Below are 21149 nucleotides of genomic sequence, written 5' to 3' on the forward strand. Positions count from 1 at the left end.
CATCGCTGCACACTGTGCAGCGACGGACCTGTCACAGTGCCGCTCTCCCCTATGGGGGATCGAATGACGACGGACCGTAGAGTCCGTCGTCACCCGATCCGATCACGGATGGAAAAGTAGGTTTTTCCTCCGTTACACTTTTTCGGATCGGAGCGGGTCGGATATCAGCGGACATGTCACCGCTGACATCCGACGCTCCATAGAGGTCTATAGAGGGTCCGCTCAGGTCCGCCTAAAAAACTGACAGGCGGACCTGAACGGATCGTTCATCTGAAAGAGGCCTGAGAGTATGAGTATGGAGTAATGGCCATTGATTTTAGCAGTTAGTAGGTCATTGGTGAGTTTTAGTAGGGCAGTTTCAGTGGAATGTTGTGGATGGAAGCAAGACTGTAGAGGGTCGAGAAGGTTGTTGTCTGTGAGGTAGCGACTCATTCGGTCATGGACAAGGCGTTCGATGAGCTTGGAGACAAATGGGAGCAGGGAGATAGGTCTTAAGTAATTCAAACAGGTGGGGTCTAGTGAGGGTTTTTTAAAGAGGGATTCCGGCCAGGAAATTTTTTTCAAACACTGTAGCTGCTGACTTTAAATAAGTACACTTACCTGTCCTGGGTGCCCGCGATGTCGGCCGCCCGAGGCCAACCCGTCCCTTGGCTCTCGGGTCCCGACACCGCCATCCTAACTAAGGGAAACAGGCAGTGGAGCCTTGCGGCTTCACTGCCAGTTTCCTACTGCGCACGAGCGAGCGGCGCAGCGCTCTGTGAATGGCCCCGTGGTTTTCTGGGAACACACACAGTTCCCAGAAGGCAATGGGGCTGCTCACCAAGGAGCAGGACATGCCGCGGAATAGGAAGAGGCAGATCAGGAAGACTGCCTAGCAACAAGGGTTCAGGTAAGTTTAAACATTTTTATTTTTCAATTTTTTTTTTATTTTTTAAAGATTTTTCATGCTGTTTTTTATTTTAGGGTGGCCCTCCACTTTAAGTATGGGGGTAACCAGTGCATGTTTAAGCAGGGAAGGAAAGGTGCCAGAGGAGAGGGAGAGGTTGAAGATGCGGGTTAGGGCATTTAGGATAGAGTGGAAAGGTGGTCGCAGTAATTGTGAGGGGACAGGGTCCAGGGGACAGGTGGTGAGGTGGGTCATGGAGAGGAGTTTATCATCTTCATCTGTGGGCAGAAGGAGCAGAGTATTGAGTGTGGTGTTGGACCTGATGTGTTGGGTAGAGGAGGAAGTTGAATGCTGGATATCCCCTTGCGAATGGTGTCGATTTTGCTTTTGAAATGGTTGGCAATCTGTTGAGCGGTAAGCAAGTTGGTGGGTGGGGGCAGTGGGGGGTGAAGTAAGGAATCAAGAGTAGAAAAGAGTTGACGAGGATTGGATGAGAGGGTTTTGATGAGAGTGTTGTAGTACGTTTGTTTAGCAGTGTGGAGGCAGGAGTTGTATTTTAAAGGGCAGATTTGTAGAGGGTAAAGTCTTGCAGTCTGTTTGCCAGGGTTGTGGCAGATGGGGTCTGGTTTCTACGTGTATAAAGAGGAGCAAGTACGTCTAGGGAGGATGACAGCGTGTTGTATTTTTTTTAAAGGGTCATTTCCTATTTATTTACAATACACAACAAACAGTAAAACACACAGTTATTTATTTGGAGCGAACATCGCTCAATCCTTAAAGTGGATGTAAACCCAAATTTTTTTTTTTTTTTTATCATACTTTAGAGTATAAGATTTCCTATCATTTGAGCCCAGTCTTGCCACACAGAGTTAATCCATCTCTGAGCAATCCTCTTAATTGTTCAGTGAGATAAATCTTGACAAACTGAGAAAAACTTTGTCAAATCCTCCCCCTTGCTGTGAGTGACAGGTGATTTACATCTCATGCACTAGCCTAAGACATGCAGTATTTTTTAATTCCCCCCCCCCCCCACTCCTTTCTTCAGCAGCTCTGCAAGGATTGGCTGTTCCACACCTCAGCATGATTTGGTATGCTGAAGTCATGTGGTTACTTTCCTGTCTTTTCACTGGATGTTAGAGATCATAGCAGAAGTTCAGTGAAAGAAATACACAGGAGAAAATGCATATTGACAAAAGGGAGTGTAGAGGTGGGCGGGGAGTCTACTGACATCACGACTCCACCCACCGAGCTCCAGACAACAGACCCACCCACAGAATATGCAGTTTTTCAGTTCTCATAACAGACAGAAGGGAGACATTTGACAGGTAAGGATACATGCAGGAGGCATGTATATCCCTATAGATAACCCCTATGGCAGTAGTTTAGAAAGGATGACATTGGGTTTACATCTACTTTAAAGGAGTACATGTTTTTGGCATACAGTCAGTGGACACAGAACTACATACAAATCAGGTTCAAATACCTTACATCTGAAACCATACGGAATTCGGGGGCTTATCTTTGTGAAACTTAATTAGGAGTTAGCCCGGGTTCACACCTATGCGAATTAGATGCGGCTTACACCGCATCTAATTCGCAGGACATTTTAAAATACATTCATATGAATGCATCTGGTTCACATATGTGCGTTGCATTCGCACTGTGCATTGCACAAAAAACGTGTGCGTTTTTTGGGCATTGCGGTGCGAACTACAAGCCTATTATCTCCTATGGGAACGCATCTGATTTGCAGATGCATTGCGTTCTGAACAAGGATTTTCTCTTTCTCCTCACTACACCTCCCCCTCTCCCCCCCCCCTCCCTCCCCCTCTCCCTGCTCTCTAATCCTGAGCAAAAACGCAATGAATCCGTTGAACAGGAGATTGTTATCTCCCCAGTGAAACCTGAGCTTCAATTCGCACCGCACATGTGTGAAACCAGGCTTATAGTCTCCGTTATAGTCTATAGTCTCCCTCTGGCTTCGTATGTCAACTTGTATAGTGTTATAGCCTGGTTGACAATAGCAAGCCAGAAAGCTATAGTGGGGGAGGATTGAGATTTCCAGTATATGGTTATCGATTTTTTTGCATAGAATAGTACTATACGTATAAAGGTTTGTACATTCTTATTCTGCAAATATTCAGAATCTGAGCTATGGAGCTGATGAAGGCCGTGACCTCCGACCAGAACTTCCTAATCGGAGTGCACTCCCACATCAAATATAAAAATGCGCCATCAGCCGTGCCGCATCGTGTGCGTAGCGCAGAGGGTAGTTTGTGTAGTTTATATAGTAAGCATGGTGTAAATTAGGATCTATACAACAGTTTAGTCTGGATCACCTTGTCATGAGAGGAGATGACAGAGGGGACCTGGAGAGGGAGCACCTGCTGCCAGATATCCTCTATCAACTCAGGTATGTCAGCTCGCCCATCTATTTACAGAGCTACTAAGCCTATTGGTTGTAGAGTGCAAGAAAGACCTATAGTATGTAGATACAAGTTTAGCATGAGAAGAATCAGTCAGTAATTGTTCTAGTGGATAAAGTTGAATGACTATATAATGAAGGCCAAACTATGTCGCTGCCTAATGACATATCTGCGAGTATATGAAGTAGGCCGTATTGTCTGAAAATTAGTGCATAATAGTTTTCACCCCCCGTTTAGACCAAAATCCTCCATCAGTTCTACGAAAGAATTCTTGTAAGCTTGGGTTCCCTCAAAGTGGGGTATTAGGGGAGTATATATTATGTGTGTCGGACCGCAACATCTTAGAGAGCCTAAAGATCGTTGCCAGGACATTCGTACCCTCACGTCCCCTAAGTGGCATTCGGTGTACCAAGTTCTGGAGGGATTCATAGGAGGTAAGGATGGCTGCCTCTAGAGCAGTGGCCGCATTGTTAGCTTTGGGGTAAATCCACCAATGCGCATGTGCCAACTGCAAAGCGATATAGTCATTTTTAAGACAGGGTAAAGCCAAACCTCCCTCCACAACTGGTAGCTGTAGGGTATTCCTAGCAATCCGAACTTCTCCTCCCCTCCATATAAAGGTGGTAAGAATTGAATCTATCTCCTTAAACTTGACTTTTGGAATATATACTGATGAGTTACTTAGAATGTACAGGAAGCGCGGTAGGAAAATCATTTTAAAAATATTTATCCTACCCAAAAGTGTCAGGGGAAGATTATTCCATGTCTTTAGTGTGTTTTGCATTCTACTGACCAGGGGGTCTAGGTTAATCTTAATATAATTTAGGATTGGGTGTTGTATCAGAATCCCTAGATATCTAAAGGAGCTGACTATTTGTAATGGGCATGAAGGCGGTAATACTATTGATGTTTCCTGGTCTATCAGGAATATAAGAGAGACTTATCCCAATTGACCTGAAACCCGGAAAAATGACCAAACCTTCGGATAATATCCAGCAGGGCTGGAAGAGACGATTGGGGGTCCGACAAGTAGATTAACATGTCATCAGCATAAAGGGATACCTTCTCTTCCAGACCCCCAATCGTCAGTCCCACAACCTCCCCACTGGACCTTATCAATGCCGCCAAAGGTTTTATCGCCAGTGCAAACAGCAGCAGCGATAGGGGACATTCCTGTCTGGTGCCTCTCTTTATCAGGAAGGGATCAGACACAAATGTGTTTACTCTTAATCTGGCAGTGGGCTTCAGATACAGCAATTGTACCCATCTAATAAAGGTGTTGCCAAATCCAAACTTTGACTTCTAAGAGATATAGCCACTCGACCAAGTCAGAGGATTTGTGAGCATCCAGGGCCAAAACGGCCCTAGACCCCACGTTGTCATGAGCGGCTTGCATATTGGTGAAAAGTCTGCGCAAGTTGATGGAGGTCGATCAACCGGGGATGAACCCAGTCTGGTCCGCTCCATTAATATAAGTAATGACTGAGTTCAATCGTCGACCGAGCACCTTGGCTAGAATCTTTACATCCGAGTTAATAAGCGAGATCGGTCGATATGATTCGCAAAATAGGTGGTCTTTATGGGACTTGGGAATGAGGACGATCAGCGCCTCCAACATGGAAGGCGGTAACTTCCTGTCTTCATGGCAAAGTTATATACCCTAAGCAAGTGTGGGATCAGTAAATCTCTAAAGTGCATGTACCACTCTATGGGGAATCCATCCAATCCTGGCGTTTTATTTCTAGCAAAGGACCGTATGGCATCCCCTATCTCCTCAGTTCTTAAAGGAGCATCAAGCAATAAGGCTTGACGGTCCTGTAATTTCGGCAGCGATATATCTGACAGATAGTCATCTAGTTCCACTGTAGTGTAATGAGCTCTAGTGGGGTATACGGAGGAATAGAATGTGACAAATGCTTCCATTATTTCTCTGTTTTGTTCTACCACTACTCCCGCTGAGTTCATAATTCTCGGGATGCTACATGGCTGATAGTCAGGTCTGGAAAGATAGGCCAGCAGGCGACTGTTTTTGTCCCCCTTCTGCCTCCACCAATCTGGACTGAGATGCCTTACTGGCCCGCCCTATAGCTGCAGCATAAGAGCCAGGTGTGGTGGCCTTAAAGGCATCCCATACCACGGGGACGAAGGCGCTCTGTCTGTTGGTTATCCAATAGGATTTCATTTCAGCCACACTCTGATCCACCACGGCCTGATCAGCCAGCCATAAATGGCTCAAACGCCATACCCGGTATGAGGGGGAGGTGCCCAGGACGTGGTCCACCATCAAAGGGGAATGATCGGACACCGTCCTGGGGAGGTATTTCACCTCAGTCACCAAATTAAGTAAAGCTGACGACACCAGAGGTCGATAGGAGACATTGTACCGTGTGACTCTGAGTGGCATGAGTACTCCCTCCCATCCGCATTTTTCCATCTCCAGGCCTCCACCAGGTCAATCTGGGCCAGATAGTAACCTAAGAGTGTGGAGGCTGGTGTGGAGCAACGGAATCTATCCATGGAGTTATCAAGTACTGTGTTATAATCACCAGCTATCAACAGAGGGCCCTCAGCAATTGCCAATATTGAGCCCATCACTCGCTCAATAGAATTGTTTAGTGAAAGGAGATGGAGCGTATAGGCTAGTTACCATATATGATTTACCAAGGAGTTCAAGCACAATAGTTACGAAACAGCCATTGGGGTCTAGTTTAATGTGTTTTATGGTAATAGGCGCTGATTTGGCTATAAGGATAGAAGTGCCCCGGGAGTACGTTGAGTATGTGGAGTGAATAGCATATGCAATTTTTACCCTTTTAAGGGCCATGACCCTGGAGCCCTGTAGATGGGTTTCCTGGAGAAGGGTCACATGCGGGTTATGGCGTGCCAAATATTCAAACATTAGTAAACGTTTCACTTTGGCGTTAAGCCCCCGAACATTTCATATACAGTTGTGCTCATAAGTTTACATACCCTAGCAGAATTTATGATTTCTTGGCCATTTTTCAGAAAGTATGAATGATAACACAAAAACTTTTCTTTCACTCATGGTTAGTGTTTGGCTGAAGCCATTTATTATCAATCAACTATGTTTACTCTTTTTTAAATCCTAATGACAACAGAAACTACCCAAATGACCCTGATCAAAAGATTACATACCCCAGGTCTTAATATTTAATATTTATTTATATTTATATTTAATATTTTGTATTGTCTTTAACATCAATGACAGCTTAAAGTCTTTTGTGGTGTTTGTGGATGAGGCTCTTTATCTTCTCAGATGGTAAAGCTGCCCATTTCTCTTGGCAAAAAGCCTCCAATTCCTGTAAATTCTTGGGCTGTCTTGCATGAACTGCACGTTTGAGATCTCCCGAGAGTGGCTCAATGATATTGAGGTCAGGAGACTGAGATGGCCACTACAAAACCTTCCTTTTATTCTGCTGTAGCCAATGACAGGTCGACTTGGTCTTGTGTTTTGAATCATTGTCATGTTGGAATGTCCAAGTAAGCCCCATGCGCAGCTTCCTGGATGATGAATGCAAATGTTCCTCCAGTATTTTAAATAACATACTGCATTCATCTTGCCATCAATTTTGACCAAATTTCCTGTAGCTCACACATCCCCAAAACATTAGCGATCCACCTCCGTGTTTCATAGTAGGAATGGTGTCCCTTTCATCATAGGCCTTGTTGAATCCTCTCCCAATGAAGCATTTTTGGTTGTGGCCAAAAAGCTAAATTTTGGTCTCATCACTCCAAATAACTTTGTGCCAGAAGGTTTGGAGGCTTGTCTCTGTGCTGTTTGGCATATTGTAAGCTGGATAATTTGCGTAGTAATGTCTTTCTTCTGGCGACTCGACCATGCAGCCCAGTGCCGCCTTATTGTGTATCTTGAAACAGCCCCACCACATGTTTTCAGTGTCCTGTATTTCACATGAAGTTATTTGTTGGTTTTTCTTTGCATCCCGAACAATTTTCCTGGCAGTTGTGGCTGAAATTTTAGTTGGTCTACCTGACCGTGGTTTGTTTTCAACAGAACCCCTCATTTTCCACTTCAGTTTGAACACTGCTGATTGGCATTCTCAATTTCTTTGACATCTTTTTATATCCCTTCCTGTTTTATACGGTTCAACTACCTTTTGCCACAGATCCATTGACAATTCTTTTGCCTTCCCCGTGACTCAGAACCCAGAAACGTCAGTGCAGCACTGGATGAAAGATGCAAGGGTCTGTCAGGAGTCCAGAAACTCATTGACCTTTTATACACACACTAATTACAAGCAAACAGATCACAGGTGAGGATGGTTACCTTTATTAGCCATTAAAACCCCTTTATGTCAACTTGTGTGCATGTTATCAGGCCAAAATTACCAGGGTATGTAAACTTTTGATTAGGGCAATTTGGGCAGTTTCTGTTGTCATTATGATTTAAAAAGAGTAGACACAGTTGATTGATAATAAATGGCTTCAACTAAACACTAACCATGAGTGAAAGAAAAGTTTGAGTGTTATCATTCATATTCTCTGAAAAATGGCCAAGAAATTATAAATTCTGCCAAGGTATGTAAACTTATAAGCACAACTGTACATATACAAATTATACATGTGAAAGTGTAGTGTGCCTTCCATAGAAAGCCGCTGTATGCCAGTAAGGCCGGCTGGACCAATGTACCAATGATCAGGGATTGGTGGATAAAAACTGAACTCAAAAAAGGGAAAAAAACAAAAAAAGTCCCAGAACATTCAAAACTGCCCTAACTCTCCCGGCCCCCAAACCCAAACATATGAGAGCTTTTTTCCCAAAACTGAAAATGCAAAGGGTGGTCATAGTATAGTCCCTTAACCAACAAACTTTGAAAAGCAGGGGTAATCTGTAGTAACGGGCTTCCGTCCTTGTCCGCACAGAACAAATATATGTAGTGAAACCGCAGTCTAGGAGGAAAAAATATTTTCAAAATTAGCAGGAGAAAATGATCAAAGGGAAAAAGGGGGAACAAGGTGATCAGGTGAACAGTTATCCAGGATAATCTTTGGTTATGTATCCTACACTGCAGGGTTGGAGACTGTCCCCAGAAACTGGTGGGTGGGAGAAAGCGAGCAGATTGTAAGAGATATAGCGTTCTGTCCCACTCCACCTCCCCCCATCAACAACCGCAAAGTGGGGGTGCTGGAGACAAAGGGGAGATAACTGTGTTAAAAAGAAACAAAAATGGTGGTCTGGGTAGGACAGGGGTGCGATTTTGTCGTAAAGGCCACCAGTAGCAGAATGAAGAAGGGAAGGGTTGAGGTTGCGAAGGTTTCTGCGGGTAGTGGTTTGTGGGTTGGCAGCATGGGAGGTAGGAGGTAGGGTAGCATGTAGCTGCATTGCATAGTCCCTATAAGACTCAGTCCCTAAGACTATAATAACAACAGAAAGTCAAGCTGAAAATCACTCTTTCAGTAATATAGTTCAGGACACAGCTATTTGCAATTATCCTCATATCATCTGAGTTGTGACTTACCCTTTTTAATCAGCTCTGCCAATAAATGCTCTCCCCCAATTACAATCTAAAAAGTAAAGCTAGTCTGAAATTCAATCTTTGGATGGCCCTGCTTGGAAGGCCCTGTTGACTGGGAGAGCGAAGGACCTGGGCAGAAAAGTTGGCCTAACAGTGACTGCTGCAATGGATACCAGCGGTCTTATATAACATCCGGCAACAAGAGATTTGACCATCCATGCTGTTTAGTGTGCATGAGTTAATCTTTAGGATTCCATTAAATCTTTATGTGTATGGCCAGCCTAAGATGCCTCTGGGCCTATTGAGATCTGCTAGTCTTAACCCTGCAGTAAAGCTGAACAAAACATATACTGGACACCATATTACACAGATATTTGCACGCTGCACACTTAACCCCTTCTAAAATTTGAAGGAAGAACAATGAAGTAACACACTGTTAACAACAAAAATACCACACTTTGATTTTTTATTATGCTCTCATTTATTATGTTATACCCAAGTTAACATAGTCCACTCTGTAAATAAATAAATAAAAATATCCCCTCCTTTAAAAAAAAAAGTGTAAGTTCCCTTAGTATCTATTGCAATTGGTGTTCTGGACAATCTAAAAGCGGACACAAAAGCAGATGTGCAGATTGCAGCTGTCACATATACATAAAAAACACTGGCCACTGGTACACCAGACTTGCGTGAAGTGTATGTCATGCCAAAATTTTTTGTCTTTGTTTTGGATAGAATGGAGGAACGTTAAATTCCCTGTCAAGTTTGTGCTGCTACCTGGGGCTCCGTTGAATGATTTTCTCTCACTTCCTGTCCTGCTGAGAACGTTTTAACAGAAAGGAAATGGGGGGAACTCTCTAACAGCAATAAATATCTGCCCAAGATTTTACAAAGGAATGCACCGATGACATTGCTATGTGAGAAAAGCTGACATAATTCAAGACAGAAAAGTGTGCTTTGAAAGATATTTATAGCATTTCATTTATTCCATTCAAATTATGAAAAAATATGACAGCATGTAAACAAAAGTAATTATGTATTATAGAAATTTGAAAAATAGAAATAGAAAACTGGGAGGAAGGCCTCCATAAGAGACCCTCATTTGGTAGACCATGTAGGTCTGGTACCTCATCTTAATGAATAATATAAAAAATAATGGACCCTAACAAACTAAATATGGACTATAATGGTACACGATTTTTGTAAAAAATATCAAAAGGTATTTATTTATGATAAAGAATTAACATGTATACATATCGACAAACATACAAAACACACAAAAGCTGCACATAAAACATTACCAAAACCATCTAGTACTCCTTAAATACAGATTCTCGGTGGCTCCCCATAGTAGAGCAAAGTGAGTTGTTGTGATTTTGACGCAGTTTGTGTTTCGCAGGAAGTAACCAGCAACTTTCAGGAAAAGTTTGAGCAAGAACACTAAAAATGGAATGGTACATATGTCAGTTACAGTAAGTATACTGGGTGACCAGTTGTCATTACATATCCCACGGTTAATAGTCGAAAATGTCAAAATAGCCCTTTACTCTGTTTCCCAATTTGTAATAAATCAAGGTGTAATGAGGTATACAGTCTGAGGGGCCATATGGGTAGGTATTTTTCAACTAAAGGAATATTACAGGGGATTAATATTATCTATTAAAGATGTACTGTAATGGTTGATGTCAACAATGCGTTATCATGCTAGATCTCTGTGCAATCTTTGTATGGGACGTAATCTTTGTATGGTACATTTCTTTCATGTTTCGCCAAGTATTATGTATCTTCTAAGCCTGCAGTACTTGAAATGACCACATGGTGGTCAACCTGTAACTGACATATGTACCATTCCAATTTTAGTGTTTTTGCTGAAACTTTTCCTGAAGAAGCGGGTTACTTTCTGCGAAACACAAACTGCATCGAAATCACAGCAACTCACCGTGCTCTACTAAAGGGGGGTCGCCGAGAATCAGTATTCAAGGAGTACTAGATGGTTTTTGGTGTTGTTTTATGTGCAGCTTTTGTGTGTTTTGTACGTTTTTCGTTTTGTATACATGTGCAGTTTTTATCATAAATAAATACCTTTTGATATTTTTTACAAAAATTGGGTACTGTTATAGTCCTTTTATTTAGTTTGTTAGGGACCATTATTTTGTATATTATAGAAAGCTGGCAGTACATTGCAGAATTTAGGTTTAGTTTCAGAAAATTCATCTAAGTGCTCAGACAAAGATATTGTTAGAGATATTGATGTATTAGAGATGGTGATAATGACCATGATAACAAAGACACAAGGCTTTGAAAATTAGAACAACTTCAACAGAAAAGCTAGCTGCAAAATGAGTTCATTAACTATTGCACCATTAAAATGATCACCTAGTTAAGAAAATAAATGTATAGTCAACAACAGTGATCTAGTAACATTACGAGGAAGGCATATGTTGGCTGACAACATTCTGATCCTATCAGGCATTCTGATGTCCAAATGCATAAATGCCCTAAAATAGCCTTTGCTAATTAAGGTTTCTCCGACCTTGTTGCAAGGGATTGCTTGGGCAGTGAGCAGTGGCAGATTGATCTCCCATTTATAGTGCTTGAGTAGTTCTCTACCAACACCATTCAGCAAAACAGCGATTGTTGGTTCAGTGGTGTCTCCCATCTTGTCTCTCAGGTAGCCACTGACACCAATGATCTTTTTAGCTGTCTATAAAGGGCCCTACAAACCACCAATGCAAGCACAATTCCACATGACCACTGATATAAAGGAGCTGTTCTCCCACTGATGATCATTGTAATTGGGCCCTACCACTAAAGCCTAGTACACACCACTAGTGTTTTTTCCTTCAACCTGCTGGGTTGAAGGAAAAAAACGAACAGCTCTGGTTGGAGCAACTGTACTAACAATCCAATGTTAGTACAGTGATCTCCCCTGCTGTTCTATTGTGTTCTGACAGGGGGATGACCCCCCCCCACCAGAACACTCCGATCTGCACTCTCAGTCGTTTGCTGATGGGGAGCCAGTCAGCTGCTGGTTTTCCAGCATGCATGTCCAACAGAAGGCGGGCAAATGGTTCAATAAAAACTGTCCGACATTAGGCCCGTGTGTATGGCAGCCGGTCCGACAGAAGCCAACTAATTCTGTCGGACGCGCATCCTGGAAAACCATCAGCCAAACGGCTCCCGATCAGCGCTCTCAGCCAATTCAACCATTGGCTGAGAGCGCTGACCGGACTATTGTGGCGTGGGGGCCGATATTCAGCCTGTGTGTACTAGACCTTACACTCAGTGTAAGGGAGGCTTCTTCACTGATCATATTGTAAGGTGGTCTTTTTGTACAAATCACCAGTGTAGTGGTCCCTTCTCTCACTAACCACTAATGTAACCACTAATGTAAGGGTTCACTAAGCTGACAACATTCTGTAAGGGGTATTTCTCCACTAAACACTAAGGGTGAGCTTCAGTATTAGTTTGAACAGCAATTCAACAAGAACTCAGCTTTTTTGTGGTTTGGTGAACTGCTGCACAAACTGATTATTTTAAGCCAGTTCCTCAGCCCAAATTCTCAGCTTTTCATCATAAACAAACTAGCTTGGGATTGTAGGTGACATCATTAACCATATAAAATCCCTGTCTGATTCTTATACAAACAGCAGTTGGCTGTAATTTTGTGGCAGTAGTGCTACTGCTGCAATATGGCAGATCACCTCCAGGTTGGTGTTTGTAAGTAAACCAATCAGGTATCCTGGGTGACGTCTTTAAACAATTATGGTCATGATCATATTTGGTTAATGACTTCCCCAGGATCCTCAACTAATTTGTTTACAAACACCATTCAACTAAGGATCTGTAATATTATTGTAGAAGTACTGCTGAAGACCTCCAGCAAACCAAACTATGCTCAGTTTGGTCATTCCTAATAAAAACCAATGGTTTGGAGACGCTACAATTTAATCTGTTGATGTTACTTTCTATCCGTTATAATTATTTATTTAAAGTGGTTGTGAACCTCAGTGATGGAATCTGAGCAAAGCACATATATACCTGTAGTGTTTACGTATCTCTCCAAAGCTCTAAGTGTTGTTTCTCTCCAGTGCTTCGTTCCACTGTTTTTACCAGCATGTCTTGCTTCTAAGATGTTTTCCTGACATTTGAGATAAAATTTGTGGCGGGGAGGGAGCTCGGAATGGAGCTTGTCTATTCAGAACAGGGGGTGTGTTCCTTTCCTCCAATCAGCTCTCACACAGTGTAACTGCAGCATCCCTGCCCCCTCCTCTGTGCTCCTGACAGATGAAGAAGGATTTTTAACACAATCTGCCCTTTTGAAGGGGTATAGGGAAGGGAAGACTGCAGATAAACAAGAAAAACCTTTGCAGGAGGTTTACCTTTGAAACCTCTGTGTATCATCTGAGGCTGTTTACTTCACAACCATTTTATTTTATGGAAAAATATTGAAAATAATTTTGTCATATAAAGGACGAAGTGTTAAAAATGATCTGTTGTGGCTATTAAATATGCTAGGTAAGCCCCATTATCTATTTTTTAAATTATGATTATATCTATAACTTACTGATCACTTACTTTTTACCAAAGTAAAACCATGTCTACGCAAGAACTGACATTGCAGGGTAAGGAATAAAGTGCATATCTGGTTCTATATCTAAACACAGTGAGCTCTGAAAAAGAAAAAAACGGTCCACAAATTAAAGGTATGATTGACATTCTGTCTGTGGATGTTTTAACATTCCATATTATAATAAGTGCATAAACCAGACTTTATGTATGATGTTTAAAGGTATCACAGGCTCTCACAACAAGTGGTTTAAATAATTGTTTTGATATTGCTGTGTCCCTATAACTTTGCACTTTATATTTTTTTAGATCATTTATGGTAATATTTGTACTCTGTGTATGCCTTGGTCTGGAGTGCTGATCACTGGTCAGATCTTTAGAAGATGGTATCTGATATTTGGAAGTAACTTTTCTTTCTGTTACATAGGAGTTGCCTTGACAATGCTTGGTAGACTCTTCTCTGCCTTTTATAATTGCCATTGTGGGAGTTTCTTTTCTTTTCTCACAGTTATCTACTTGACTGAGAGATTTTAAAATATTGAAACTGGCATTACTTGCTCTTTGAAGTCCAGACACCACTGAACTCTGCTCACCTGGGTTGTCACTGGGTGATGGTGTCTCATTTTTTATGGTGTCTTTTCTACTCACTGCATGAAAGTTCTCATTTAAATAATCAGTTGATGTTCTGTTTGCCACTATGTCTTTGGGTTGTTTCTTTTCATAAAACAAGGCATCAGGTGTCACTGACAGCTGATTTTCTTCTCTGTTCTCTAGATATTTTTTATCAAAATCTGCCAATTTATGGTCACAACTTGCCTGTTTTTGACCATTTACCTCCACTGATAAAAGTTTGTTTTTCAAAACTTCTGGTTGCTTGTCCAACTCTAAAGCATTCCAGCTGCCAACATTCTTGGTCTCTGGTGCACAGGAGAATGAGCCCTGTTGATCAGCGCATTCCTTAGTTATTTGAAATTTAGAAGTTCCTCTACTAAGTAAGTCAACTGACCCAAGCTGATTCGGAGGTTCTTGTGATTGTAGCATTGCCTGTTGTAATACCTTAGGCTTTAAAAAATGTGAGGTATTACAGTTATTTATCTGCTTTTGTTTTTGTCCCATTGATAATGATTGCCCCTTCATCAAGTTTTCAGTTTGCTTGGCAAAGTTTGGGACTTCTGAAATGCTTTGATGCACTTTGATATCTTCCTTCAAAGCCATTCCAAATGGAACTTGAGGCTCTATGGTAAAATTAGCTTTATCTGTAAGACTGAGAATGGATGGAATAACTACTGGTAAATGTTTTTGTTCATTAAATTCACAGCACTTTCCATATTTGGATTCCAATTTTATGTTTCTGTTCTTATATATGTTGTTTTCTGATACAGAATGATTTTGGTATGATATGCCATAAGGAAGAGGTTCTGATATTTTCTTACTGGAATCTGTTGAATTTATAGCATTTCTAGAAATGTCCATATTTCTCCCGATTTCCCTAATTGAAAGTAAACCAATACTATTTTTTGAAGCTACTAGCATTACATTTTTATCAGTGTAGTCAAAATTATCAGCAGTTCTTGTGCACTCATTGTCATTCTGCTTTCCACATATGGGAACATTAAGCTGCTTAGGACTTTCTGACACCACGCACATGGGCATGTTATCAGTAATGCTAATTTCCTCTTTTTCGTCAGTCTCTTGAAACCTTTCTGTGTAACTGTTTTCATTCTGCATTCCACAAATGGCCACAGTCATCTGTTTTGCATCTTTTGACTCCGGGCAAAGGGGTATATTATCAGTATCACTACCTCCTTCTTCTTTGTCAGCCTGTTGAAACTTTTTTGTATAACTATTATCATTTTGTGTTCCACAGGTGGACATATTTAACAGCTTAGGACCTTCAGTCTCCAGGTACACAGACGTAATATCAGTATTGCTTTTCCCCTCATCGTTGTCAGAGCATTCTAACCTTTTTGCATAGCTATTATTCTTTTGTTTAACATTGAGTACTTTTTCTGATTCATTATTATCTTGCACAGGACCTGTAACATTATTATCTTCAGATTTAGGTTTACTATTGGTAGTGTCCCAAATCTGTCCATCATCGTCTAGTTCACATGCTTTGGTTTCACTGGCATCTTTCAGGTCTTTGTCAGAAATGCTGTTGAGCATAGAATCTTTGCAGCTGGCATAAACATGTAAACTACTGGTGTTAATGTGTTTTACTGTTTCTATTTCATCATGACCAACCACAACCTGGATATCTAAAAAACATTTGTCTATTGTGTCCAGAGTATTATTACTGTCTGATTCATTTATAGATGTGTTTTTCCGATTTTTACCTTTTACAGTACTTAGATTACAACAATGTTTGTTTTCTGTTAGTTCTTTTTCTTCTCTTTGCCCATCTATACACCTGTTATTCTTTATTTCCATGTCTAACTGTTTACAACCAGTAGAAGGGCTACTGACATTTAAGCAAACCACTTGGTTGCATATATCATTTTGGCACAGTTGTTCTCCTGTATCCATCTCCTTAGAACTAGGCTTTAATGCCTCTGAAGTATACACGTTTATTATCTTACTAGTAGGCAGAAAGGTGTGAATACTTTGCTCACTTAACTCTGCATAGTCAAGCTCTGGGGTTTCAAGACATGATGCAGTTTTTATGGTGGTATGTGCCACAAGGGCCACATGATCCTCAGCATGTCTTATGTGTTTAATGCTTAAAGGTATTTCTTTCTTCACAGTTTGCTCTTTGGGAACCAATGGAGATTTCACAACTTTTACAGAGCAAATCATAGAGTTTTGTTCAAACTTTTCTTTAAGAGTGTCAATAACAGTTCCTTTGAAATGCATTTTGGGAGTAAACTTCTTTGAATTTGTTGGTTTTGTGTTTTTATTTTCTTTTTCTTCTGCGGCTGCAAATTTGTTCAGAATAGATTTCACTCTGCCTTTTCCATTAACTTTATTCCATTGATTCTTATCAGTACGAAAGTGAAGGTCATTTTCAAATTTTTCTTCTTTGTTGAATTTAAATTTTGAGGCATCCAATTTTTTAACAATACTACCTATTGAACGTGGGACAGTGTGACTGTTCTCCTTAAAGGTAAGCTTTCCTACTTCTTTTGTTTTTTTCATTGGGGGTTCATGATTTGGATTTAAAAACTTAGACTGTATCAGTTGAAATCTGGTTGGTCGTATAGCTTTCTTGATATTTGGTTGTTCTTGCGCTTTATTGTGTGCTTTATTTTTGAGAACTTTGGTTGGCGGCTCTTCTGTGATAGTTTTTGTGGCATCAGAATCTTCCAAACTAATAATGTAGCAGAGCAGGCTACTAAGAACAGCACATTCCCCTGGGTTTCCATTTTTTTTTATCTTCTTCTTTAGGACAAGTGGATCTACTAACCTCAGACTTGCTGGAGTCACTGACTTTTTGGTGCTGTATAAAAAAAAAATGAAGACCCCTTGTAGTCATTATAAAAACATTTACTTATGCTACTCACTCTGCTTTATTATGCTGTGTGGATAGGTGAATAAAAGTGTAGTTGCCATCAATATACAATGGAGTCAGACAAGCTGGATCTCATGTATGAAAGAGATAGCTTTTAAGACCTCAGCTTTACAATAGTAGGCACTTTGCAATAAAAAGAGACATATCACAAGGCATATGGGTTGTCATAGTGGAGCTCGGCTCTGCTTAGAACATCTTGAATGTTGGCCAAGACTTAATACATTGAAAAACTTGCAAAACATTGTCTTACCACATTATATATATAAGACACATGATAGTTTCACTTATTTCTGCTGTTTGCAGGAAAATTAGTTGATACATCCGTCTCACTGTACTGAACCAACATTCCAAGTAATGTAATCAACAAATCCTCAAGGAACTAATGACATTACTGTGGTGTTATGTACAAAGTAAATTATGGCACAGCAATGTAAAACTCCTCAAACAATTGATATACTGAATAATGAATACTGAATATGCCTACATCATAGTTATCTCCATTGTATGGGTGATGGATACAACACTCACTGTACAAATGTCATGCTTTATTAGTAGAGTTCAGCATCATATAAAAGAGCTATGGACAGAGATGGAGCAAACAGTGACATGAAGGATGATGTTTTTCGTTTTAGTCATATGGATGATTGATATTTTAGATGAAGGTCTAATATCAGTATTATCTCTACAAAATATGAGCTTTAAGTAACTGGGTATAGTATGCACCATCGAATTGCATAGACACTTCTTAGTAATAATTATTCAAAGCAAGTCCCATGTAACAAATAGCATAGAGTAAAGAAAATACTATGTATAGACAATCTGGAAACAGCCCTCAAAATGTGGTCTCCAATTTAATTTTTATATGACGAATACAATATGAGCAATAATATGAAAGAGCCATGCATTTGAATATTTTTCATTCAAACAAATGTATTTTCTTGGCAGATGTACTAGTTTAAGAATACCATAAATATTTTATCTAGATCAAAGTAACTTAAGTGACACGCCTAAGGATTATATTCTTGGTAATTTCAAGGTCTAATTTTATAATGTCACTGAACAAATCTGGCCTCATAAATCTAGAGAGCAACAAACTTAATATAACTCAAGACATAACACGTTGAGCATTAAAACCTTTAAAGAACAGGCGATTCAGCAATAGTCCCTAGGCACAGCTAACACACACTGGGAGACTACTATTATGGGAAAATACACTTTCAGTAAAATGCTAATATTTGTTTATGATTTGGATAGAGTGAGGCAGGATTTGGCACTCATTTATTACCCAGTGAATAAAAAATGCCCACTCCTGCAAGCCCATCGCTGACAACCAAGGTGCTGGTGTGAACTAAATTTCCTGGTCCCCCTTTCTGGAACGTATTCTAATTGGACTGTTATGGAGAATCCACCATAATGCTGGTATCACCAATACCTTATAGATTCTCCATAGAAAAATATGCATTTTTGTACTGTATCCATGCTATGTAGCTAATAAAGATTAACAACAAGAGTACCGAGTTGCCGGTTTATTTCTACAATGCCTTATAGATCCTTCATAGACAAATGTGCAAAATTAGAGGAAAGAGGGAACTCAGCTCACACCAGATGCCTGACTGCAATGTAGAGTTATGAAAGAGCCCATATATTAAATTTTACGTCTTCACATTTTGAGTGCTGAGAAAGGTCTTCTTTGAGCATTGTTAGAAATGTAAATATTAATGGATTTCTTTAAAAAAATAATAGCGAAGTGCAGTAATTCATAGCAACCAATTAAAATTAACTTTATTGAAGCTAGACCATTTTAACATGGATGCTAGTTGGTTTTTGCATTTTCTGATTTGTTTCTGTTTTATTGACTAAGCCTGGAAATCTTGTTTTACAAAAGTGATGGGGCCCATTAGGATGATTGTACCATGTGTCTGATTTCAACTCAAAGTAGCCCTGCAAGCTACCACCCAACTGCACTGTTAAAATGAATTAGAGCCCTCAGAGCATCTTAAGCATGAGGAAGTTGACTCCAGCTACAAGCTTGAATAATGGTCTCCTAGTGCACAGGTTCCTTATATTTTTAATAAGACATAATAAGAGGATTTCATTGGCATTACAAGATATTTATAATATCATAACATAGCATCTTAAACGGCATCATTTTTGATGCAGCAAAAGTTTCACTTCTGCTGAATTACATGTATTCCTGCACATTGTACAGTGATGTCCAATACCTATAATTATGTTTATTATTTTGACACATTGAAGGCTGTTCACAATAAAGGAAGCTATTGGGCACATGCTCAAAATATGCCATGCAAAGCTACATATGAAGCATGATGATGTCTTATGATCAATGAAGTAATGAAATATTAAGAGTTTCTACTGTGTACATACGGTATTCATAGGTGTATGGTGAACTTAGAACCTGCAGATTATATAGAATATTGAAAATGTAATGATAAAAGTCCTTATATACAGTATAAAGATTCTACTGAAGTGTGCAAAAATGTTAAAAAAATAATACATTTTGTGACAATCAGGAGTTCAGGAGTAATCACATGAATTAATGTCTTGGACTGTGTATTTGGCGTTTAAATTTGTGAACATATTCAGGAAAATATAATATAAGCTAAAACATATCAAGGCCAAGAGGGGAAACATTAATGCTAAGTTACTACTTTATCCATTCAAAATAGATAATAAGGAACTCTATTCTGTCAACCTTTCCCCGTGGCTTTATGAATAAACCCTGGCTCAATCTGCTGAATAAAAATATCATTAAAATGAATGACAAGAGTGTTCCCCCTTACAGGTAAGTGTAGAAAAGAACAATGGCCCTGAGATCTCCTTGTCCCAATGAATCTCATCGACTGAATGAAAAAAAAAAGCCTGGGGATAATTCAGTTTTGGAAAGGTCTGTCATGGAGAAGGAAAGGCGGTGGTAGAATTTGGTTATGCTCTCCTCTGGATTACTGCACAAAAGAAACCTATTGCAAATGTTATCCATAATTTTGTTGACATACTGATGCAGACCATGAATAGCGACTGAACTGCATAAATATCTATGGGACATAAAGGGAATGATTGCTGCGAGATTGCAGGGATTGCTGGAAAAACTAATAAAACAGCAATAAGCATTTCCACCCTGGCAAACACTTGCTTTCAGTGGAGTTAACTTCTTCACAACCTAATTATGTTCCAGCATTTTGGTTTAGTTACCAATTATCAGGACTTACAGTATATATCCACACTTAGCTTTTAGCATATGCCCTTTATGTCAGAGGCATACAATCTTTTTTATGTGTGGCCCCAGCTGGCAGTATACCATTTTCTTGGACCGCTTTTGTGAGTTTAACAATATTTTCAGATCATTAAAGTGCATTGTGCCCAGACCTTGGTCGTTAAATAATTTACAAAATAGCTTGAAAATAAGCCACCCTGATGTGTGTAATGTACAAAATAATATTTCTATAAGAATTTCTTCAAACTCTGCTCTCTAGTTTTATAAGAATGTGACATTCAGATAATTATAAATATAGATTGGAATTCCATTTCACCCACTCAGCAAGATCCACAATTAAAAGTAAGGATATAAAAGCACTTTATTAACAGGCATATAACACACCCAGGATTGCAAACAGCATTTCTACTTTAAATTCATAATATACATGTCCATGCTTCTTAATGCAAACTAGTTTCAACTACAGCATAACATGCATCATACCATTCTGAGTAGATTGAAAATTTACAACACTACTTATGCAGAATCACAAATCATTGAGACAAAACATACAACCACACTTGTTTTATCCATGACATTATTTATAATTCTACAGTTCGTAATTATCATTGTGTATTAATATGTTCCCCAATAGCACAATGGTACAATTATCATCACAGCAGACCATGCAGTGGCAGTGAGGCCCACAGGGCCAAGTACATTCTGGCTGCATAGTGATACAGTGGTGAAAATAATCATTTGATCCCCTGCAGATTTTGTAAGTTTGCCCATTTACAAAAAAACGAAGGGTCTATAATTGTTATCATAGGTGTATTTTAAATGATAATGACAGAATATCAACCAAAAATCCTGAATAAAATCGATACAAATGTTATAAATTGAGTTGCAGTTCAGTGAGTAAAATAAGTATTTGATCCCCTACCAACCAACAATAATTCTGGCTCCCACAGACTGGCTACAGTATGTGCATTCTTCCATTCAAACCTCACCATCATGGGCAAGACCAAAGAGCTGTCAAAGAATGTCAGGGACA

The 21149-nt window shown here is 39.8% G+C and overlaps 1 protein-coding gene across 1 annotated transcript; it reads right to left on the reverse strand.

Moving 5' to 3' along the window:
• Positions 1 to 10932: 10932 nt before the first annotated feature.
• Positions 10933 to 19300, reverse strand: LOC141127777 (uncharacterized). The gene is made up of 2 exons (XM_073614552.1): positions 19270 to 19300; positions 10933 to 16812 (listed from the first exon to the last, which is right to left on the reverse strand). Exon 2 carries the CDS (start codon positions 16509 to 16511, stop codon positions 13581 to 13583), a length of 2931 nt encoding a protein of 976 aa, XP_073470653.1. The 5' UTR covers positions 16512 to 16812; positions 19270 to 19300; the 3' UTR covers positions 10933 to 13580.
• Positions 19301 to 21149: the final 1849 nt, after the last annotated feature.

Source organism: Aquarana catesbeiana, linkage group LG02 (assembly GCF_042186555.1).
Source record: "Aquarana catesbeiana isolate 2022-GZ linkage group LG02, ASM4218655v1, whole genome shotgun sequence".
NCBI classification, from domain to species: Eukaryota; Metazoa; Chordata; class Amphibia; order Anura; family Ranidae; genus Aquarana; species Aquarana catesbeiana.